Source organism: Pseudochaenichthys georgianus, chromosome 14, assembly GCF_902827115.2.
Source record: "Pseudochaenichthys georgianus chromosome 14, fPseGeo1.2, whole genome shotgun sequence".
Lineage (NCBI taxonomy): Eukaryota > Metazoa > Chordata > Actinopteri > Perciformes > Channichthyidae > Pseudochaenichthys > Pseudochaenichthys georgianus.
Genome location: NC_047516.1, coordinates 34,272,892 through 34,298,246, shown reverse-complemented (window position 1 = coordinate 34,298,246; position 25,355 = coordinate 34,272,892). Strand labels below are relative to the sequence as shown.

At 40.8% G+C, this 25,355-nt stretch overlaps 2 protein-coding genes across 2 annotated transcripts; both read right to left on the bottom strand.

The window, feature by feature from the left end:
- Positions 1-351: 351 nt before the first annotated feature.
- acat1 (acetyl-CoA acetyltransferase 1) lies at positions 352-11,852 on the bottom strand. The gene is made up of 12 exons (XM_034098605.2): positions 11,715-11,852; positions 10,901-10,948; positions 10,693-10,810; positions 9,616-9,711; positions 9,132-9,232; positions 5,961-6,104; positions 3,673-3,823; positions 3,499-3,594; positions 2,994-3,107; positions 2,842-2,906; positions 1,450-1,607; positions 352-723 (listed from the first exon to the last, which is right to left on the bottom strand). Exons 1-12 carry the CDS (start codon positions 11,763-11,765, stop codon positions 603-605), a joined length of 1,263 nt encoding a protein of 420 aa, XP_033954496.1. The 5' UTR covers positions 11,766-11,852; the 3' UTR covers positions 352-602.
- Positions 11,853-13,801: 1,949 nt separating this feature from the next.
- Positions 13,802-17,964, bottom strand: LOC117458251 (collagenase 3-like). Its single transcript, XM_034098606.2, has 9 exons — positions 17,795-17,964; positions 17,563-17,711; positions 16,581-16,709; positions 16,324-16,485; positions 16,083-16,212; positions 15,836-15,969; positions 15,592-15,751; positions 15,400-15,503; positions 13,802-13,920 (listed from the first exon to the last, which is right to left on the bottom strand). The coding sequence occupies exons 1-9, from the start codon at positions 17,947-17,949 to the stop codon at positions 13,817-13,819; spliced, it is 1,227 nt and encodes a 408-aa protein (XP_033954497.1). The 5' UTR covers positions 17,950-17,964; the 3' UTR covers positions 13,802-13,816.
- Positions 17,965-25,355: the final 7,391 nt, after the last annotated feature.

Genomic DNA, 25,355 nt, shown 5'->3' with positions numbered 1-25,355 from the left:
GCTGGCCAACACCATCGTCTCTGACCACACCCATGTCCTGAACAGAGAGTATGAATAGTTGCCAGCAAATCGGAGACAGTGTCCCATGATTTAATAAAGTTAGACTGAAGCACTCTTGTGCACCAGTTAATCCTAAAATGAAAGTTATGTCCCAGGTCTAATGTACGTTATAGGGCCTGGAACATATTGTCCTCGGGAGTGTAATGTTGTGTTAAATGTCTGTGTCCTGGTTTCTGTCCTTGTTAATGTTGTATGAGACAAAGTCTTATTGTTTCACATAATAATAATAATAATAATAACAACAACAACAACAATAATAGTGGATTTAGACAATCAATAACAGGACAGTGGTTTCATACAAACTATTTATTCATCTATTTGAATCCAGAGTTAAATATTAAACAGCTTTGCACAATATGCATCATTAAACAAAGGACTGTTCCTAACAGTGGAGTCATGATACCATGAGTCGAGCCCACTCTGCTCATCGAGTACGGCTGCTGGTACAAAGTGGCAGCAGAATCACTGTTCACAGCAAGGGAGTTAACAGATGCTCGAACCGTTTGGAATTTCAACAGAGTGTTTCAGGAAGAGAGAGCTCCCTACAGCTTCTGGATAATAACAGCTGAAGCTCCGCCTCCTCCGTTGCAGATGCCTGCCAGCCCGTACTGGCCTGACTGCAGGTTGTGCACCATGTGACCCACAATTCTCGCCCCAGACATCCTGAAGGGACAAAGAGAAAAAGTTTAAGTTGTAATCCATTACATTCGTTAGGATCTGAGATACTTAAAGTCAGCTGAAGGTAGATGTGAGGCACAGGTTTGAATATAGCCTGAATTGTAAATGCAGTAATTAGTCCTAAAACCTGGAAATGAATAAGCATTTTAGCTCTTTGGGTTCAAAATCTGTAGTTTTTGGTTAGATGGCAAAAATAATTAACGACCTAAAGAGATTTTTATGCTTCGTTTTAAGACACAAAATATTAAGTAAATAGCCCACTTGTGAATGTGCTAAACGTAACGTGTCATAAGAACCGCAGTTGCTAACAAGTGCCTAAAGGAGAAATCTAAACATTAGCCGCCTTTAGCTTAGCACTGGTGACATGACTGAGGTAGTTCCCTTATAGCCTAGCGATAGCTTTTACTTCTTTCGGTTGCATTTACACTTCAAAAATCCCAACAGTGGGGTTAATATGTGGAGATTATTCTGCTGAACAAAACATGTAAGTATCATAGATGTTCGTCAGCCACAGATTTGTTTTATTCTGTAAAGATCTAATTGCTTTATGTCCTTGGGAAAGTAACTTCCAGGTCGGCATACAACAACCTGTCATCACCGCACCTCTTTAATAATTGGTCTGAGTTGCTTTACCGGATCAGATTAAAAATGGTTGGGTTTCTCTGCATTCCAGGTTTACCAGTCAATGTTTAGGAGTCCCTCAGCACTTACCCAATGGGGTGTCCCAGTGAGACCGCGCCCCCGTTGACGTTGACCTTTGCAGGGTCGATGTTCAGCATCTTGATGTTGGCCAGCACGACCACGCTGAAGGCCTCGTTGATCTCCCACATGCTGATGTCATCCTTTGTCAGCCCTGCTGCATCCAGGGCCTGACAAACACACACACGTTTTATTTAAGCATATTTAACCAGAATACAAACATAACACATGAACTAGCAGAACGTATGCCTCCACCAGATATTGTTTACATCCTTGTCTGTCAAAGATATCATACAAATAATTGAATGATGAAAGTATAAGTATCAGATCAGTCTCAGTATGAACAGATAAAGGCTGTTGCCTGCTAGAGATAGGGGTAGTGGTGTTTTTATTTTCATCACAGATTGAAATGAAAGGAGATAACATGCATTACATTGGCAGAGCCCCTTCGAGTTCATTTGTTGCCCTTAAACAAAGAAAACGTTGAATAAGGTCAACTTGAGCTGGAACATCTGCAATGTGGCTGTATTCAACACCATGCTTTCCTACACATCGTCCTTTTCTGAATTTTGATTCACCCACTCCAGACAACTTAAAAATATATAATGCTTGTTGCTGTTTAGCTAGTCTAACGCATGAGAAACTCCGGCTAATGCATCTTATAATGCAAAACATATAAGCAGATTATAACATTCATTCTGTTGTTTCGATCTTTATACCAGTTATATTGAAGAAGCAATAATAAAAAGTTGACAGTAAAGGTTTTCACCGCCTGCTTAAACCTTTTCGTTTTCAAAGACATACATAAGGGCCAGGACAATGCTCACACACATTACAAAAAGGACAGGACAATAACATGAGTCTTGTATTAATACATGATTTACTTCATAACATAGATATACTTTCATTTTTTTCTAAATAAACATATATATTTTTCACGGTTCTAAATTAACTTTCTCCATTTGGAGGCAGCTTCTTCCGTACTTTAGAGGTTCAGAAAGTCCTTGAAGACATTTCAAAATAAATAATAAAATGTTATCAGAATTCCAGGACCAAGTATTGTCGTCGTGCCACACGGGGTGGTGAACTGTGAGTGTTTAAGCACCAAGCATCAATGAACTGAGTCTTCCCTCTCTTGCTCCATTCAAATAGTTACATTACTTATTACATGATCATTTATAATCTGTTAACTATAACATTGAAAAAGTAACACTCACAATACTGTGTATAGTCATATTGAATACAGCACTGCATGTTTACCTTTTGGGGTCCTATTGAATAAGAGTACATAGAAAGTGAATAATATACATAGAAAGTGTTTACCTGGTGGGGATTGATCAACAACCATCATATACACAATATTTAGGGACTTCTAAAACTTCAAAATACCAATATCAGACTCGCCTTTGGAACTGCAAATGCAGGAGCGATGGCGAAATCAATGGGTGCGAGAGCAGCATCAGCAAACGCTATGAAAAGAAGATATTTAACATTAACCCTTCGAGTCAATACAAAATATGACGATGTGTGTGAAGTGTGATTATGCGTGTGCTTACAGACGATCCTGGCTAGTGGAGTGACATTGAGTCTCTTTGCAGCATCTGCTGTCATCAAGACGAGAGCTGCCGCTCCATCGTTCAGCGTGCTGGCGTTGGCTGCCGTCACCGTGCCTACCATGCAAGAGACCAATGGGAAATGGACTTCATTTAAACAGTGCCTCTGTAGTCTTCTGACCACTCAAAGCTCTTAACACTACAAGTCAACATTCGCCTAATTACATGTACTCCACAATCAGAACACAATGAGAAATATGGGCTGAAATGTTGATGATATTGCAAAGTAATTTGCAGCAGTTTAATAAAACTTGAATAACATGCACAGCAGTATATACAGTTAAAACAGGAGGGAAGGTAAATAACTAGCATACAAAAGTAAAAGATGCAAAATAAATGTAACAATCTGTATGATGACCTAATGACTATTCTGAAAAGCATGTTTAGTTGGACAGAAACGGCTTCAAGTGATTCCCCAAACAAATGACTAAAAGCAATGGTTGGTTACCGTTCTCTTTCTGGAACACGGCCCTCAGTTTGGAAACTTTGCTGAAGTCGACCCTCCTCCACTCCTCATCCTCAGACACGACCACATCCGGTTTACCTACAAAACATCACCAGCATCAGATATGGTGCACTTCTTGAAGAAATGTACCTAAGGCCGGCCCTACATCAGCTGTACCTCTCTGGGGAATGCTAACTGGGACGATCTCCTTGGCCAGCACTCCAGACTCGTACGCTGCCTTGCTACGGGTATACGAGGTGATGGCATAGGCGTCCTGCTCCTCTCTGCTGATGTTGTTGTTCTTGGCTGTGTTTTCTGCGCAATTGCCCTGTTAGACAGTAAGGCAAACACAATGATTATGAAACTGATAAAAAGTGTACTGAACCAGAAACTAACGTGAGGAAAACAAACAATTCTTTTTTACATAACATAAAGTTAAGTGGTGAGTAAGAGTGGTGTTCAAATATTTAAATTTGTGTATAATTTCATCACATCAGTTCTCCCCTTTTTAAGTAATGGATACAGACTACCGCCACCTGCTGGCGCAGAACATACTGTTAGTTGGCTGGAGTCTGAGTGCTGTGTTCAAGATCATTTGGCCCAGACACAACAGCCGGCACTGGGACTGCTACTGCTTAGATGTCTGTTTGGTGTGTCAGGGCCTTTATATTCAGAAGTGAAAATGACACAAAGTTTTTATTTCGTCCTTTTCCACCTGATGCCCTGTAAACACCCAATGTTTAGTTTCAAACGCGGTTTTAAGCTTGAGTACTGTAAGAATATACACGTTAACAATTTAAATAAAAAATAAATACATTACTCACAATGTTTTTAATTACCTTTCACCTAGTGGAACAATTTAAATATATATTTCACTTTCACTACTTTCACTGGTTTCCCTGATCGGCCCCTGCACTGGGTCAAACCCAAACTCTTAGTTATATCTCACACAGGCTCCGCCCTCTACTGGACTCTATGGGTACTACCTCTCAACCATACTATGCGAGCATTCATCAACTGAGATATCTATAACCGTAGCTGGGGCGGGCCTACCTGAATGCGTGCACAAGCCCACCGTATATAAGGCAGCCAGCAGGTGGGCAGGGAGGGGGGGGCCCCCGCAAGAAGATAGGAGAATTCAGGCCCATTCTGGATTCAGAAAATTCCATATGTTAACTGTAAAATACGGGATACATCCGTGACAGGATGGGGGGGGGGGGGACCTGCCTAGAGAGAGCTATAGGTGGTGGCTGGCCTCTGACAGAAACTCGGCACATCAACCTTCTAGAGCTACGGGCAATAGTACCGCTCTTCTAGCACTGCACACCCTTACTACAGGGCGAACATGTGCTGGTGAGGAGCTAAAAACGCACCACAGTGGCTTACATCAACAGGCAGGACGGAGTCAGCTCCGCCGCCCTGTGTAGCACAGCGGAGAACCTGAGGTTGGAGCCTCAGAATGTTTTTATCTCTGAAGGTCCCCCCACATTCCGGGACTGGTGAACAGGGCGGCCGGCCTCATGTCAAGAGGCGGGCCCCTGCCAAACGAATTGTGGTTCTCCCTGGCTCGGCAGGACAATCCACCTTTGGGGGTGAACACGTTTGCACACGAGCCATGGCCAAGATAGCTGCTCTACGCCTTTCCACCGTTGCGTCTCATTTTCCGTGAGGCGAGAACGTCTGTCAGTTCAGCAGGTGTCTGACCGCCCCCCCTGGACGTAGTGCACTTATGTGTTCTCATGCTCCTTAGGGACCCGGGAAACATGGTGCACAGTGAGCCCCATACAGGGCTGGGGACTCTCCTCACTGTTTCCCAGGCACACTATTCACAAGGTAAGCGTGTCTGAGTGGGCCCTACCAGCCAGGTAAACTACGGCCCCCACTTCTCCCAGGTCACAACCGGAGGAGAGGAGGCCGCGGTGCAGTGGCTGTTAACCAAAAGCCGGGCAGGGGCAGTGTGGTGGCTCGATGTTGTTGGACGACAGTGCGGTTAGGCATCAGGGCTCCACCCACTGTACCCATAGAGTCCAGTAGAGGGCGGAGCCTGTGTGAGATATAACGGTGGGTTACGTATTGTAACCCTTGTCATTTAAGCACACTCCGGGCCCTGTCTGTCCCATGCTGCTCGCTGAAGAGAAGTGTAGGATGACGGGAACAGGAGGCGTGGCCGCCTTATATACGGTGGGCTTGTGCACGCATTCAGGTAGGCCCGCCCCGGGGGCCGGCTACGGTTATAGAAATCTCAGTTGAGGAATGCTCGCATAGTATGGTTGAGAGGTAGTACCCATAAAGTCCAGTAGAGGACTCCGCCTGTGCTTATACAACAAGGATTACAATACGTAACCCACCGTTTTTAAACAGAAATACTTAACTACAATTACTTGGGGATTTGCAATTTGTTTTTATATGACTAGAGTAGCATAAATATGTGACAAGGTTATATTCAGCAGGAGGTTCATATTCACCATGTGGATTTTGTTGTAGACGTCAGTGAGTCCGTCCTTGACGATGAGGTCCTCCACCCTCGTTCCTCCGTAGGCGGGTGTGTCTCTGGACATCACGTAGGGAACGTTGGACATGCTCTCCATGCCTCCTGCCACCATCACATCCTTAAAACACACACATTACATTAAGTGACACACATTACATTAAGTGACACGTGCAGTCCATGTTTATCTACTAAACAGAAGGTACTGTAATCGATGTGTTGTGGAGACATAAGGTAACTTCTGCTGTGTCTTTTTATTGGAAATGGTAATACCAGTCATTCTGTCAAAGGGAAGAAACACATGTGGTATAGGAGCCATGAAATGTGTATAGTAATGCATTTTGTTTTAATAAAAGATATTTGTTTGATCACTATTGATTGGTTGGCTTGGGTCACATGGATATGGGCGGCACTCATCATAATCCTGTTCACCTGTGTGAGGTGTGTGTGTGTGTGTGTGTGTGTGTGTGTGTGTGTGTGTGTGTGTGTGTGTGTGTGTGTGTGTGTGTGTGTGTGTGTGTGTGTGTGTGTGTGTGTGTGTGTGGAAGAGAGGGTGACACAGGGCCGTTGTACTTTTTGTTGACCGCAAGATTTATGATGTCTTCTACATGAAGTTGATTATTATCACCCACGATTGACATGTCTTTGCATAAGTTATAAATCCTCAACAGCTGATGGTATGCGTTTCTCCATTATCAGAAAAGGGGACTTGTTTTTATATATTACACTGAACAAAAATATAAATGCAACACTTTTGTTTTTGGTCCCATTTTTCATGAGATGAACTCAAAGATCTAAAACATTTTCTATATACACAAAATAACCATTTCTCTCAAATATTGTTCACAAATCTAAAAAAAAAAAATCTGTGATAGTGAGCACTTCTCCTTTGCCGAGATAATCCATCCCACCTCACGGGTGTGGCATATCAAGATGCTGATTAGACAGCATGATTATTGCGCAGGTGTGCCTTAGGCTGGCCACAATAAAAGGCCACTCTAAAATGTTCAGTTGTATCACACAGCACAATGCCACAGATGTCGCAAGTTTTGAGGGAGCGTGCAATTGGCATGCTGACAGCAGGAATGTCCACCAGAGCTGTTGCCCGTGAATTGAATGTTCATTTCTCTACCATAAGCCGTCTCCAAAGGCGTTTCAGAGAATTTGGCAGTACATCCAACCGGCCTCACAACCGCAGACCACGTGTAACCACACCAGCCCAGGACCTCCACATCCAGCATGTTCACCTCCAAGATCGTCTGAGACCAGCCACTCGGACAGCTGCTGCAACAATCGGTTTGCATAACCAAAGAATTTCTGCACAGACTGTCAGAAACCGTCTCAGGGAAGCTCATCTGCATGCTCGTCGTCCTCATCGGGGTCTCGACCTGACTCCGGTTCGTCGTCGTAACCGACTTGAGTGAGCAAATGCTCACATTCGATGGCGTCTGGCACGTTGGAGAGGTGTTCTCTTCACGGATGAATCCCGGTTTTCACTGTTCAGGGCAGATGGCAGACAGCGTGTGTGGCGTCGTGTGGGTGAGCGGTTTTCTGATGTCAATGTTGTGAATCGAGTGGCCCATGGTGGTGGTGGGGTTATGGTATGGGCAGGCGTATGTTATGGACGACGAACACAGGTGCATTTTATTGATGGCATTGTGAATGCACAGAGATACCGTGACGAGATCCTGAGGCCCATTGTTGTGCCATTCATCCACGACCATCACCTCATGTTGCAGCGTGATAATGCACGGCCCCATGTTGCAAGGATCTGTACACAATTCCTGGAGGCTGAAAACATCCCAGTTCTTGCATGGCCAGCATACTCACCGGACATGTCACCCATTGAGCATGTTTGGGATGCTCTGGATCGGCGTATACGACAGCGTGTTCCAGTTCCTGCCAATATCCAGCAACTTTGCACAGCCATTGAAGAGGAGTGGACCAACATTCCACAGGCCACAATCAACAACCTGATCAACTCTATGCGAAGGAGATGTGTTGCACTGCGTGAGGCAAATGGTGGTCACACCAGATACTGACTGGTTTTCGGACCCCCCCAATAAAGCAAAACTGCACGTTTCAGAGTGGCCTTTTATTGTGGCCAGCCTAAGGCACACCTGTGCAATAATCATGCTGTCTAATCAGCATCTTGATATGCCACACCTGTGAGGTGGGATGGATTATCTCGGCAAAGGAGAAGTGCTCACTATCACAGATTATTTCAGATTTGTGAACAATATTTGAGAGAAATGGTTATTTTGTGTATATAGAAAATGTCTTAGATCTTTGAGTTCATCTCATGAAAAATGGGAACAAAAACACAAGTGTTGCATTTATATTTTTGTTCAGTGTATTACACTTCTGATTGTTCTATGTCCCCCAGTTAAAAATATGTTGCATTCAAATGCCCAATTTAACATGACTTTCAGGATCAACACTCTTCTGTTGATCATCAGGATTTGTTTTATTGTATTTCATTGTATTAACATTTTACTAAATGTAAGATTCAAATTATTGTCAATCCCTTGTAAAGCATCATGATTTGATAAGTTTGAAAAGAGCTATATAAACAGATTAATTGATAGAAGAGTAACATATTTATGAATATCTGCCAGTCACTAGCCTACCTAAAATGTAAGATTACAATGGTTTCAACGGGTCAGGTATTCAACTTTTCAGTAAATATTCAACTGCCAAGGGTGTCACATATTGTTATTATCATCGTATTAGCTGCATATTATTTCAATATCCATTTTTTTCTATGTCTCCCAGTTAAAAATGGGACGAGTTATGACAGCTACATGGACTTCGTTTAGTAAACAATGAAAAAGGGAGAGGAAACGGTATGCGGAAATACATTAAGTAACTATTCATGTGCCCGATTTAACACAAATGCCAGGTTACACAACGACCCTTTCCAGTTTTCTTTCTGAATAATGAGAGATAACTTTGTTGGTGGTGCAGATGCAGAAACAGATGACAACGTCTCGGTACAATTTTAGTAGTTTGAGGCATAAGGCCAAGTCTTACATAATATCTTATGGTCAACAAGGCTTGTTTTCAGTTACAAAAAAAGTCTTCCATCATCTGTTTTTTTTTTGTACTGGAACAAGCAGAAGTGAGCTGGTGTTTAATGCAGACGTACCTGGTGTCCACACATTAGACTCTGAGCTGCCATCATGATGGACTTCATCCCGGAGGCACACACTTTGTTGATGGTTGTTGCTGGAGTGCCGAGGGTCAAGCCTGAAGATTCAAGACACATTTAAATTAGCACAAAAAAAACCGAAATAAAACAGATCCAACTCAAATGATTTTACCCCGCCCTAAGTTACGATTTTGTTTGCAAGTCTGGCTAGGGAGAGTTGTTTAATTAACAATGGTATTCTGTTATTTCAAGGTTATCTGCTGTGTGTGATCAAAACTCTTAATCAAATCTAAGCTGCTTCAGACAAACCCTGTGTCACATTGAAGCTGTAAAATCTTGTAGTTGTGTTAATGCATGTATGATGTGTGGCTCTCGGCTTGTAATGGTGTACAGCTGGTTTCATGCACATCAATATTTTGGTGCAATGCCGATATTGGGAATGAGGGTGCACATACAGTATAGCAGCGTGGTCATACAGTACCTGCTCCCAGCAAGGCCTGTCTGGTGGGGGCCTGTCCTGCTCCCGCCTGAAGCACGTTGCCCATGTACACTTCCTTCACCTCCTCAGGAGCGATTCCTAAACACAAGAACACTCATTAGAGATGAGACCGGCCATTATTTTTAATTATGGGTATAAATTGATATTTTTTTAATCTAGATTCGTCATTTGGTCAATAAAATGTAAGAAAATATATCTATAAATGAATATTGCTTTTCCCCTAAACCATTTTTACTAGGCTGACGCATAAATGCATCAACATCGGTTTTATAAATCAAAGAAACCACTAAATAGCCGAAGAAAGTGTCAATACCTTTCAATACTGTGCATACTGTACGTTGCCAAGTATGATATCAGATTTAAGAGGGTTTTGGGTGTAAAATCACTGCAGTGAACACTGCGTGTATTATGTTAACTGCCGTAAATAAGGAAAAAAGTCTGGACATTTAGCCAGGGACGACTCTCACAAAATCACTACACTGACTCCATATCTTCATTACGAGTCCTAATCATAATGCAGGTTGGGCTCGCCTTGACAAACCCTAAATTAAATAAGCAACATTACCTATAAAAATTCCATTTACCAATGATATCATAGGGTGGGGGATATAACCAAAAGTTGTGACGCCATCAGTGTATAAACGTATTAGTACGCAGTAAGAAACTTAGCATTATGGATGCATTGGCAGTGTAAGGACTAACTGAAAGGCAGGGTTTGAGACCTCCCTCCCCAAAAGCAACTTGATTTCAGAAGAAATAATTGTCTTGGCCTTCCTCTCTGTAGTTTCTGAGAGTCACTGTAAAGCAGTGGTTTGCTGTAAAGAACCATTAATTGGTAGGATCATTTATACAAAAAACTTTCATTTGCACACATTTCCAGATGTACATATTTAGGTATTTTAAACCTTATATTTTGCACAACATTTGTGCACAGGTACACTTTTAGTTTGGATCATATGCACTGTTTTATAAATGAGACAGGTGATGATTATAAAGATCAGCTGATGTTACATCTGAAGCTTGGCTCAAATGGAGGAATTTTGTTATCTGTGAACATACCTGCTTTGTCTATGGCTCCCTTGATGGCAATGGAGCCCAGTTTGGTGGCTGGTAGTGCTGCCAGGCTACTTCTGAAGGAGCCAATTGGAGTGCGGACCGCACTGACAATAACAACTTCCTGAAAACATGCATTTAAAGTCTGCATTAAAGTATGAACTACAAATATTGCATTGTGCTGAGAATTTCAAATGTCAGTTAGCATACTTACATTGAGTGCCGGTTGAGATGCATAGGTTCTTGAGAGGTACCTGTGAGCCTACAATAGCAGAAGATGTAGCATACGTCATCACTCATTTTCTATACTGGAGAGCTTTCCTAGATCTACAATCACCTGTTCGTTCAAGACTTATGTTAAATATGAGGCCCTGGATACAATTCTTGGTCAAACTAAGTTTTGTCTCAATCAATTACAGAACGTATTGGTATGTGAGCTATGCTAACTTTAAGGACACGCACAAGAGTTGGCTGGTTTATGACGAAAAGTGGCTAAATATAAAGGTTGTAGTGCCGAGAGACGGGAGTCGGTGTATCGAAAGTACAAGCTAGACTTGTATTAAGCATCAAGAAAACATGTAAACACTTCAAGCCCGCGAAGACATGACCGGCGGAAACAGCAAGTCCGGTTAACCCAAATGTCCGTGCGGAACAATACCCCAACCCATAGTTCCGTGGGTGAATCATTAACAAGGTCCGTTATCTAAGCTAGGTTTGTGACTAGTATGTCAGACATAACGTTACTTGTCAACTGGTGTTTTATATTGTCAGTTAAGCTAGCTGCTGCAGATGCTGTTTTGTTAACATATTGTTGAGAAGCTTACTTGTGTTTTGATATGAGATTAAGGAATTAAAGCGCTCGAGCCACCTGTGTTCAAGCTACCTGTGTTCAAGCTGTTACATTACTTTGGTCAAGGACGCTCGGCACACACTAAATGCTAGCTGAGCAGGCCCTTTTGTTTACAGACTGTTACTACAGCAAATATGCAATATAACAATATAATGATAACACGCACACCCTCACTTACCAGGCGTTTACACATCTGAGCGCGCATGGTTAAAAGTCCACTGGATGACATGTTGGACTAAGAGACAGGACACGGCTCACACACTTGACTTGGACTCGCTTCACCTTCAGCTGGACTTCGGAGCGAATATAAGTAGGACAGCGGAAGGATACAAATATCAGCCAATCACAGTGAGAGGTGTGTGCTCCCTACGTCATTGTCTGCTATGCATTGTGCTTGTTGTAGTTCAATCGCAGTAAATCTTTTGTCATTGACCACATAACATATATTTACCCTTAAAATAAGCATAAATACAGGGAGAAACAGTGGCACCGCGGATATTGCTATTTTATAATATATGTTGTTCCTATTTTAATAGAGACTACTTTATAAACACATACTACAGTAACAGGACACCTGGATTGAAACTAGAGCTTCAATTGCTAATGGGCTCTGTAGACATTTGAGTGAGAAGTATTTTTACTTTAAGCGGTTTTAAAAGTACACCATGTGTGAACATGTCACTAGCAAGTAAAACCTAAAGAAAATGAACATCAAGCCAAGGCATTATTTCTCATCAGTTCCCACTGCCTATAGTGTGCTTAACAGTTTTTTTACTTTTGCTACGTAACTCTTATGAGATCATGCTCGAGAGATTAATGGGTTCCTCCTAATCTTACCTGTGTTCAAACCTGACTTCAAACACACACCAGATGTCTCCTATTTATCCCAATCCACAAACTCTGACATGATGAATAAGAATTGTACTTTTTTTTTTAAACTATCAGAATCAGAATAGGCTACCTGTATTCGTCCCACAGAGGGGAAATTAGCATTTGTTAGAAAATAACCAAAAACAGCTTAATATTAACTAAGAGGCATGCATAATATCTGCAAAAATATTAAAGATAAACAAATTAAAAAAGGTTACACAATTTACAAAATACACATCCTGTAACAGTTTTTAAGATTTAACAGCCAGGTATATATTGCACAGTTATTAATACTATATATACTGTATATACTGCACAGTGCGGACAGGGTGTCCTGGAGGGAGTCGGAGACATTGTCCCACCAACATTGTAATTCATTTCATTTAATAAAGCTGAGGAAAACACAGAGAGCCTGATGTTCTAATCTACATCTACTTATTATCTCTTTTGTCCTTATTATAAGCACAAGAAAATACATATTGGGAGACATACCACTTCACCCAGCTAAGACGAGCTCTCTAAAGCCCAGGTTATTATGTTGAATTTCAAAATTGTTATAATTTTTGTTGGTATTTAACCTGGCGGATCAGGGAGGGAAGAGTAATACATTTATCACTGTGATTTTGTTAGGTTTTAAATAAGAGTAGTATAGACTTGGGGTGCACATGTGACCCTTGTTATTAACAGTGACTTGTATGTAAAGTATTTGTATTTTCGCTTTGTTAATATTTTTAGTGACTGTTTGACTTTTTAGGAACACAATCTTCTCCCCACTGCATTTTTCATGGATGCTCATCAAAATAAATAATAAAGTAATTAGCTTACCATATGATGCAGAATTTTAATAAATATTTTGTGTTGTTTCGTGACATTTTGTGAAATGTCTTCCTCTTTGTCTTTTTCTTGCTTTTACATAGAAATTTCCCCCAAAACCGTTTTCATCTGATATCAAACACGTTCGGTTAAGGAATGAAAGCATTTAATGTTCTTTTTGTAGATGTTTTATTAGTTGTATTCATTAGCAGCAATTTTACAAGACCTTGGTTACTCATATGCTTTTGTCCAATTACATTAATTACAATACTACAATATCATTAGATTATATAAATAAAGAACAGTAGAAGTCTTGAAGAAACAGAAGCCCCTCAGATAAAACTGAATATCTGTTTTCCTGGCGGAAGGGTTTCATACACCACATAAAACTGCCAAGTAGGCTATAACAGACATGTAAACAATCTATATACAAATATATATATTTTTAAATACTTCATGTTTACAGATATAGATTTGGTAAAATTCAGTTTCGAAAATATATTTCTTACTAATAGAACAAATTAAATGTGCTTTTTAACACTGTTAGTGTACATTAATTCTCATTCAGTGCCCGGCTATAGAACTTGATGAAGAGGACTAGAAGTTACTGCAGGGCAGGAAAAAGCTGTTCCTCAGCACACGGTTCAACGTCCTGGACCTGTACTCAAATATGTAGGGTCCAGTGTAGATGTAAGTAAAACCTGCAGAACAGAAAATCAAGGTTAGTTTCTTCTTATTTTTGTTATACAGAAAGACAGGAAAGCAGAGAGGAGTTGACGAACAGGTCAGATGCAAACTCTGATCTGCTACATGCTCCTGGGTGGCCCTCAATTGTTGTTCCTGTGTTCAAGGAATAGTTCAACTTCATAAGAAAAGGCCTAATCCCGTTATTACCCAGAGTTAGAGGTTAAGATTGATTCCATTCTCATGAATGTGAAGCTGCAGCCTCAATAGGGTTAGCTTAGTTTAGCAGGTCAGAAGCTAAATTAGCTAGCCCAGCTCGATCACACAGTAACTAAGGGTGTGGAGTCTTATTATTACATTATATGCTTATTGTGCTCATGAGATTGCTATGACTATAAAATAAATAGACACAATCACTAATCCCAGGTTCTGATGGGTTAGATACGAAACTAAGGGAATAGTCATATGAAAGTTTTAGCTTGCATTAGAAATGTTGCAAAAGCCAGGTGCAGACACTATAGAAGACAAAGAGTTATTGAGGCTCTGGCCTTGGCCGTGTGTGTGCTCAACGCCTACGCATAACTGGGAATCATGTTTAAATGGAGGATTCCACGATCTATTGCAAAGCAGATTCAGCCAAACAAATTACGTAGGATAGCGTGACTAGAGTAGGGAAGGACCTTCACAGGCCGGCCGAATGCTGATTGGAGGCCGTGTTGCCAAGAGACTTTGTCTAAGTCTGTGCACCAACCAAGGAAGCCAAAGTCTAAACCACGGTTCTCCCCCATCTAGTCTCAACCAATCATAAATGTACGGGCAGACCCCTGAATAATAAAAATGTATTCACTCACGAGGTTCGGGGCTTTTTCCGGAAATAGTGGTTACAGATTACAGCTCTGCTGCCTGGGATTTCTGTGACCGGACGGAGTCCTTGGCCAAGTGAAATATATATTTTGCTCTCTTTTAATAAATAGTTAAACTTAGAAGTTGTTTGTCTTTCCTTGAATTAAAGAACACGGCAAGGGTGTGTTCGTAAACAGTCTTTCTCCTTGCTGAAATGCACTTAGGCAGAAATTGGACCGTTTGTAAACTTGGTGCAGTGTTGGAATGTACCACGAGGGTATTTCATAAAACGTTTAGCTAGCTAACTGGCTATCATGTTGCTTCATAATAATCTGTTACATTATCAGATGAGCAAGAAGCACCACATTTTGTATTCTATATACAGTAGTAACATTTTCCTTTTAAATATTCAAACGTAAATGTGTAGATTCGTATAGAAAATAGCATGCTCTTTTTCTTAGACCAACTACAACACTCATGTTAGTGCAGAGCGTCAGATTGAACAAACTGCCTCCTGTTTAACAGACACAAGTGAAATCAAGAAAGCTAATAAATACACTTCCGCAAAACATAATTGTGTGTGAAAGTCTAGGAAGAATGTGAGAGTAATTATTTCAGTAATCTTGACATGGGAAACTTAGAATGCCACTCACCTCTGTGTTGGACGGCTGCAGTCACCCTGCCGTTCAGGCCATAGAAGGTCCGATCGACTATCTTGGGAGGTCCCCATTCCATGGTCTTTCTGCCCTCATCATAACTGAAAAAAAAAACAGCGATTAGATAGATTCAACAAGGTTAAAGGTTAGAAAATATCTCAACAGAAATCATGTGTCCACTGAACACACCTGAAGTATTTGCTGCCTACAAAGAACAGAGTCTTGCCGGATTCTGCATCATAAAGGGCAGCATCGATTTTCCTCACACCTCTTGGGAAACCAAACCTGGTGAGCCATTTAGGATATCCACGTACAAGATCATAACCTCTGAAGGCCCACACTTTACGGCCTAAAGGAAGAAAAAGATAACAGAGTTGGTTCATTTTGAAATGCTTTTATATTGGAGCCGTGGACACGTTATGAGAATACAAACCTTTAAAGAGATAGACTTTGTCTGAGCTTCGGCTTTCATAAGCAGCGTCAATGTTTGAGGGGGCATCGGGCCAGAAGTTTGTGATGAGACTCTGCTGAGGTGTTCTGCTCTGAGGGTAGATCCGCCAGAAGAAGCTGAGAACACACAAGAACATGAATGAGTTCATAATTCAGCTCTTGGGTGAAGAGAAAACGATGTCAATGGACTTCAGGTTTCATATATTTAAGCATTCTCCAGGATGTCTGACCTGTCCTTGAAGAAGAACATCTCTCCTCGCAGGGTGGCGACAGCATCCAAGACCATGGTTGAATCACAGACACCAGGAGTGGTGGGGGGCAGTGGTTCCTCTACAGAGGGATCTTTACCAGTGTTCGGACCTAGAGGACAAACAGAATGAGTCACCAAGTATTCAGGAATCCCTGCATCACATTGCAATGAAGCCCAAATTCACAATGATTGTGAAAGAGTGACAGCCGGTTTGTATTAACCATAGAGAGACTGGATGCCGTTGACATCGTCCCGGGGCAGGATGAAGGTGTCAGGATTTCTGTATGTGTACACAGGGTACATGAGAGCACCAGCATCATCAGAGTGAGACAAGCCCAGGGAGTGGCCAAACTCATGGGCAGCCACCATGAAGAGGATGTAGCCTACAGCAGAAAACACACTGACAGGTTAGCTACAGCTCCTCTCCATCATTTCAACACATACACTGACTGTAGTTAGTGTGAGACACTGAACTGACCTCTGTTTGAACGGAAAGTGAAGTCCTCATCCTCGTCAAAATGAGCATCTCCACCAATGCCAGGGGATGGGGCGAATGCATGGGCAAGAGTACCGTCAGGGCCATCAAAGGGGTAATAATCACCATGTGCTGTTAACAAGAACATACTCAGGTCAGAACCCAAGTACTCGTGCGTTAAAATGTACTTTATATTGTCCTGTATAACAATAGTTTTTGTAAAGCAACAAATCAAAACTGGGTAACCATTGGAATCTATTGTACCTCAAACACAAATGTGTGTAAGTTAGGGGTATTGGTGAGATGTCACAACCTCAAACCTGAGCCAAGATAAACACAGCCTTTTCAACACCCTAAGCTCTTACAAAATAGTGAAGAGGGTCTGAGATGTCTGCGAGCCCTGACATGCCAGTGGAATGATGTTGTTTCTTTGTTTTGTTGATGAACATAATGTAACTGTACTGCAACCATTGACAGTAACTAAAAGAACACATATACAGTATGTGCTATAGGTGTGAAGAAATTGCAAACAAATATTGGTAAAAAAAACATACTGTACCAAACCCTAACCCTAGCCCCATTGTTGACATTAAATACAGTAGGTCTACGATAACTCAAGTACCGTACTTTAGATTTTTTTTTTTACTGAAGTCACGTCATTGTATACTTTACTTAATCAACACATTTAGTTAATTCAGATTAAGAGTGTATTTTAAAAGTCTCTCAAATCTGATGCAGCGCTATTTGTATACAATATGATAATATAATATGAATATAAAACATGCAATAATGCACAATGAGTACTGTGGTTACTTAAGGTATACATTTTATCGTTATTGCTTAAATGCACTTCGGTCACCCTGAGAATGCAAGGTTTTTACTTTTTACAAAGGTTGTTTTCTTTAATATTTTTAGCTGACGGTATTCCTCCGTTTAACTTTAGTAAAGTGAACCTTTTCCACTACTGAAAGTTCTCTGTACTCACATTGGCGGCCAAAGGAGATCATGATGTCAGCGGTGCCGCTGTTGATTCTAGTGAAACTCAGAGGAGTGACTTTGGCCCAAACCTGCAGAGCTCTCTCTATAGAATCATCTACCTCTGACACAGACATGTCCGGAGTGTAGTTCACTAACCTGAGGAACAAAAGTCAAGAATATTATTAGTTAGACCTACTAAAGAAACTCTTTCACACACATTCTCTCTTTAGATCAGTCACCTGTAGGTAAGGCTGTTTTTCTGCCACTTGTACTCTCCAAACGTGGAGAAACGGGCAAGATTTACGTCTGGAACACCACAGCGAGGCTTCTTCATCATCGCCACGGTGTCAGCATCCAGCGTCCCAGTGATCTGGAGACCAAAGAATCTCTGCATCTCAATCAGCTTCCTGCTCACTGGGCTGAACCCCCGCCGGATAGTAGGACCGGTCTCCTCTGTTAGGTTGAAGAATTTCTTCAGGTAGCTCTGTAAAAGATAGCAGAGTTTGTAGAAACTTTCCAAAATGCACACATTGAACACATCAAATGAAAACACGAATGCCCGACTACATACCTCTGCAAAATCTTCATCTTTCACATTGACTTGTGACACAGGCCCACAGTAAGCTGCAAGTGCCAGGCTTAGAATGATGCTCAGACTGTAAGAGAGACTCATGCTTCTTCGTTGAGTGCGACTTGTGTTTTGTGCTGGCCTCAACTGTTATATGTAGGCTGAGCAGTGGAGGCGATGGGGAGTGGGCGTGTTGAGTAACTACCTTCTTGCATCAGTGATTCCATTTGAAGATGACAGGAGAAGATTAGCTTTGATTGTTGAGTCAAAGAAAATAATTCCCCAAAACAGAAAAACAAGACAAGCGGTATCAAAGTGATGGCATAGATACCTGACAAACATTGTGTAGATTGTCAGGTAGGATGACATTTAATTTCTATATCAGTGTTTTGCTTCATTCTCATACATCACCTATTGTCTCTTATTCTTATTATCTAAGCGGTATTCTTATATTGTATTCAGATTTTACAGCATCCTGTCATGAATGAAATGTACTTAATCACTATCTGTCTTTGCTAACCCTCAGGCTACTGTTGCTGCTGACGCATGTTTGTGGGAAAACACGGACAAGTTGCGTCAAGTCATGAACAAGTCCTTCCGACCACAACCTATGTTCAGGTAACTTGAGAATAAACATGGACAGTGACGATGAATGTGTTGCAATAGAAAAACAGCATTGAATTTATAGTGACTCAAGAAGGTTTTAGTTTGAAGATGACAGGATAATATTATATTTGAATGCTTAGCAATTTAAAAAAACAGAGTGAAAAACAAACCCCCGTTCACCAATAAATGTATATACCATTTTTGATTTGTAGAAGTAGTACAATTTCTACATTTTAGCATTAATCCTTTAAAAATCCTTGACCAATTAGGCATGATGTCTGTGTTACATATTAATAAAAAACGAACCACATTTTAAAAAATGAAATATGAAATCATAATAAATATAACGTTTTTTGTTTGTTTTGCTTTTAACACATTTTTTAATTGATTTTCGTGGGATAAAACTAGCAACAAATATCCATGTTTATATCTAAAATAATATTTATATTAAGAATAAAACCTTTTACACAACAGATTTTAAAACCAAAAGCCTGATTATTATTAATATGGTGTTGTTTTACCGTCCTGTACAACACTCTGAACCAAGCCTGTCTGTGTAAAACATGTTATGATCAAACACAGCCAGCAGCTAACAATGCTAACAGCGAAGACAGTGGAAACAACAGCAACAGTGCAATGCTGTTGTTAGCAAAAACCGCCATATGACCTCAGTGTAGAGAAGAAGCCAATAACCAACCTCAGACACAGCACTTCATTCATTTTTTAATTAATTAATTTATCACCTGTTTAAAACATACAGTAAACTCATTCGCAAGACATATTTCGATAATGTGAAATCTATTTAGTATTATCAATCCCTTTACATACCTGAGGACCTCTGCAAACCAAACCTAATCTGGTACATTCACAGTAAGTTTGCATTTTATACCCTTTGTAAAATCCGTTTCCCTATATGAATGCAGGGCGAAAACATTGGGATAAGGTCACACTGTCTGACGTTGAGCTTATTAACTACATTAAACGGCATTTTATGAGATATTCGCCATACATCGTTCAACTTTAGGAGACTGACTCTAACATGAATACGTTTGTATTACAACACACATTTTGTTCATCTTTCAGACAAAAAATAACTGTTATTTGCTAAATTAATGCTCTGAATTCTAAATGGAGAACCTTTAAATCTCTCCATATTGAGTGTTTTTTGCTATGTTGGCATGACTTTAGGGATGGTATTGTCTGTCGTTTAATTTTTGGGTCCACTTTCCTCCAGACTGAAATATCTCAACTTTTTGGTTGGATTGTGGTTAGATTCAGAAGATAATATTCACTATCCCCTGGGGATGCATTGTAATGACTGAAGTATCCCTATAAGTAATGCATATGAAAAGTGTTCTTTATATCCACAGCCCACAGAAGGTGCTGCCATGTTACTTCGGTGATTCCTTAACCTTTCCTTTAGCACCACCTGCAGGTCAAAATAGTCCCTTAAGTACAGTGGCCCTGAAGTGCAAGACACCACAGCATTTCAGAAAACACTACAGCATTTCAGAAAACACCACAGCATTTCACAAAACACCACAGCATTTCACAAAACGCCACAGCATTTCAGAAAACACTACAGCATTTCACATTGGACGGAAAGCGTATTCCTTTAGGGAGAACACTTCTTGTTTGTGATTGGACAGAGCCAGCCAGAGAAGCACTGCTGTGATTGGTTGTTTTTGCTGCCAGTTAAGAAATGACGCTTTGTGATTGGTCAGCACCCGGCAGCGCAATATGTCCCAACACATCAGCCAGCACATACTAGAGGTTTCTCAATACTCTAATTTCCCCTCCTCGACTCCTATCCTCGAGACTTAGTCCTGCCCACAGGAGATGCGAGCGGAGGACTGAGGAGGGGAACCGAGGAGAGAGGAGGGGAAGCAGCAGGTGGTTCGAGAAATGAGAACTCCTCTCCTTTAAATAGATGTCCATTAATGATGATAGGAGGCACAGCAGCCCTCTGTCTGATGGACAGATGTGTTCATGACGACTTTACTTTTAATTCATTGACAGTGCGGTATAATGAGACAATAACAGGCTACAGATGCGGACATATACACACACATATATTCAGGGCCGGACTGGGACAATAAGTCAGGCCAGGAATTATACACCCAGCCAGGCCACTACCAGTTTTTTGTGCCATTTTGCTGGATTTATTTGTCAACTTTTACAGCGTTGCTGGCCATAGTGATAGCCCTCTAAATCTACTACCCCAAAATAAACATATGGACATGGGTTACTATTTAAAAAAATGCGCAAATCTATTTAGGAACCTATGTGAACATATTTTAAGTGGGGGTGGACCTCAAATCCTATAGGGGGGTCCGGGGGCATGCTCCCCCGGTAAGATTTTTTTTTAAATGTTGGACTTAAATGCATCAATCTGGTGCATTTTGAGGGGGAAATAAAGAGACTACACCCATATGAAACATAACTGTATACATTTAAAAAATCATAAACACATGGCCATAACCAATACCATATCCAATATGAAAAAACATTGAAACTTGTTTATTTGTTTTTGGTTAATTTATAGTTGTGAGTGTGCCTGAACCAGCCTCACCTGTCTCCCCCCTCTCCCTCCTGCTCCTCTTTGAGGCAGCAGCAAAGACTAGTTTTAGCTCTCAACAAGTTTTAATAGTTTATCTTACCTTTTTTCACCTAGTTAACGTTTTTTTTGTATTATTCATGCATATTTTACTAATCACTCCCCCATCAAATGGAAATATGTGTTTACATTAATGGTGACCAAACCGTTTGAGACCCACTGAGATAACTTAGACAAAGTTAACTATCTAAACACTCAGAGAGTCCTTTACCTCACCTGAGCTGTAGTTATCAGTCTCTCAGTATGACAGGAGAGGACTCTCCTCCACCTTGTTGTTGAAAAAGCTCCTTAAATCCGTTAGCGCAGCTAGCTAGCACCAGATGCTAACAACAACAATACACGTAACCGGTGCGCGCGCTTTATCTCACTCGCTCGCGCCACACATACACACACTCCCGAGCTTGAATGACACACAGAGACCAATCGAGAGCATTAGTATGATCTGTATGAAAGTGGCCATGTCGGCAGGCCACATCATGTAGACAGCCAGTCACCCTCTGTGAGGCAGAGTCAGACCCACATTTGCGCAGCGTTCCGTTCACAATACATACATAAAAAAAAAATCCTCAGGCCAGCAGGCCACTTAACAGGCCAGGCCATCGGGAAACCTCCCAGTCCTCCCGATGGCCAGTCCGGGCCTGCATATATTTATATAAATATATACAATTTCAGAATCAAACAAGTATGAGAGCACTCATAATAACGTAACACAATCAGAGTCTGGATATATCCCCCCCCCCTCTTTCTGGTCGCTGAAATGGGGAATTGAAATTACGGGCCAAAAGTTGTATTTACAAGTATTAAAAGTAAGCATAGGACACCAAACCAACTGAGACCCGTCTGTCCGCCGCATCTACACACTCAGGGTCACCAATGTAGTGCAGAGAGATAGGGAGTCGGTGCAATGAAGGCGCAAAAGGGTACTTTACTCAAGAGCTGCAAAGGACATGTTGTCGGGTCGCAGCCCGGGACGTCAAGAGAAAGGGAAAAACAGAAGGACACAGGCCGTGTCTCAATTCAGGGGTTGTATCCAGGGCCGGCCCTCGGCATAGGCATTATAGGCGAATGCTAAGGGCACATCAACCCATAGGGGGCGCTGACATTTTTTTTTTAAATTAAAGAAATATATATTTTTAAATTTCATAACAACACAATTTCCCGATGTTGGATCAACAAAGTACATCTTATTATCTTATACTAACAGAACTACGCATATATTGCGTACAGCGCCCATAAACTATGGCACACCCCCCCCCAAATCAAGTTGAACTGCCCCAGTCCCAGTAAAAACCAGAGGTTTATGTGAAATTGTTCTTTTTTTGAAATAATGGTTTTAGTGTGCAATTATAGGTTTTCATTTTGTATTCATTTAAAATAAATCAAACTCCCAAAAAACGTATATAGCTTCTGTGTGCTTTTATTAACATTGGAATTTACATTGTAAGCGGCCGCGGGGTGAGAGCTTTAGAGAGCTCTCTCCTGAAAGACTGAGAGGCTCTGATAACCTCAGCTCAGTGAGGTAAAGGCACACCTCTATATGATCATTATAGTTATAAAAAAATAAGAGAATAGATGAAAAACAGGTATAAAATACTGACAGTACAAAAAAGTTGTTATTAATAAACAAGAATACAGTTTGAAAGGGGAGTGATTTGTAAAATATCCATAAAGAAAAAGAAAATCTGCTTACAGTTCTGTTTCATATGGGTGTTGAGAGATGTATCCATAGATCTCCTAATGTTGCTCTCAAATTGCACCAGATTGATGCTTTTAACTTCAATATTAAAAAAAAAAGCCTTCCCGGGGGTGCATGCCCCCGGACCCCCCTAGAGGAAGTGAGGTCCCCCCACCCACTTAAATCATGTTCAAATGGATAGGAAACTAAATATACAGTTGCACACATCTTGTGTCAATATCTTTCTGTTTTGGTGGTCATGCCACAACCGTGCACGCGCGAATCATAGTGAGTGTCTGCATTTTGGGGGAGGGGGGGCGCCAGCTAAAATCTTGCCTAGGGCAGCAAATTGGTCAGGGCCGGCCCTGGTTGTCTCCTTCGGGGTACGCAGCCTACGCGGTCCACGGAGGACCCAGCCCACGTAGACCGGGTAGGCTGGACCGAGCGGCCTACGAAATGAGACGGTCTAGCCTACGGAGGGCTTCGTATTTACGTCACGTGATACACGCTCTTCGGTTGTGCTGCTCCAGCAGCCTGCTAGCAAATTATAACTCAGCTGAAAAGGATCCAGAAACTTTACTTTTACATTTAAAAAATGTTTGGAGATTACCGTCGGCGATGAATTAAAGAGGACCATGGCCAGGTAAATACGATGAAGCTGTTCCTTTAGCCCCCAGTAATGTTACATTAGTAAGTTAACAAGTAAATTATATATAGCTGATGTAATTTAATATTATTTCATATTTAAAATAAGTCTTAATTTTTCTGTACTAATAAAACAATGTTTTTTTAAATGAACAAAAGCATGTTGTATAGATTGATTGTCAACAATAGTAGTGTTCTAATCTTAATAGCTGTGATTATAACAGTTTATATTCTCCTTCTTCCCCTAACCCTGCCCAGATGATGTCCCAGACACCAGGTTAGCACCTCCAGGTCCAGCAGCACCGTGACCCCCCGCTCTGCTGGAATAAACAATTAAAAATGTTCTATGACCTTTTTTTTGTATTAAAATTCAACTGAAGACAGTTTAATGACCTAGAGATAACCTATTATTCCACTGCTTATGTACACATGTTGTAAATAATGTTTAAAACCTCAGTAAATGAAATAAACAATGTGTTTAACAAATACAATGTAATATTGTATTTTCATCTTATCACAAAGTAGAGGTAAGAATATATCCATCCTCTCTCTGCAGCTTCATGTCTTCTATTATTATAACTTTCATCATTGAGACAGAGGAAATCAATCATGTTATTTAACATCACCAGCAGTAACACAAATATCAGCAAAAGTGTGTTTATGGAGTTGTTTATTTGTATTATATGTGCAGCAAGTATATAGAAGCAGCTGTTTGGGGAATCAGACAGACTCAAGCTATAATCGATAGATATCTATTAAAAGAAAGGACACATACAAAATCAAATTCTGAAAGTAAGACACAAGTCTGTAGGACGGCGGTAAGCAGAGGTCTGGGTGGAGGATGCTCCTGATCGCCATTTTGCTTTCTCCAGCGCCTCGGGGGTCCAGGTAGATGGCAGCTCTGTCCTGATGATCCGCTGTGCACTTTTCAGATTAGGGGTCCTTCTCCAGCAGATCCATTTCTCCAGAATTGTCCTAATTACAGTGAAAAACAAGAGAAAAATAAGAAAGTGAATTAATCATATTAAACACAGGGTTGTTGAAGTATTATTGCAAAATGTAACTCTCAGCATTTCAGACAAACAATCCCTAAAGGATCATTTAAATGTACTGTTCTGGGTTTTTTTAAACTAAAGAGATGCAATGACAGTCACACCTGCATTCCTTTGACAGCACGGCACAAACTAACATCAAGCAAAAGGCTGCTGTCTATTTGTGATTGTCTTATTATTATTATGGGATCAGGATAAATTAAATACACTTTAACCTAAATAAAAGATGATCAAATCTGGTGGAAATATTGAAAATAGGCTTTTCTTTTGCTCTACCTCAAAGCAGCATGAGCTGAATACAAAGGGTGTAATGTTGTCCCAAAGTTTAATAAACAGTAAAACATTGGAACATGTCAGAGAAATAAATAAAGCTAACAGCAGCTACACGTCAGGGTAGCGTTTTATAAATCCCACCGTACTGTAGGCTATATCGGTCTAAATGTTTTCACTTTGGTCTATGTATGTAATATAAAGTATAACTTATCTATAACAGAGCCAAGATCTCTGTATGACTTTAGTAAACTTCTGAACTGAATAAAAAATAAGTATAAACAACAGTGTAGTACGTCCAGCTAGCTAGTTAGCCTCACATATGTATCCGTATTATTTAACGAAAATGTACGTTTTAATGCCCCTT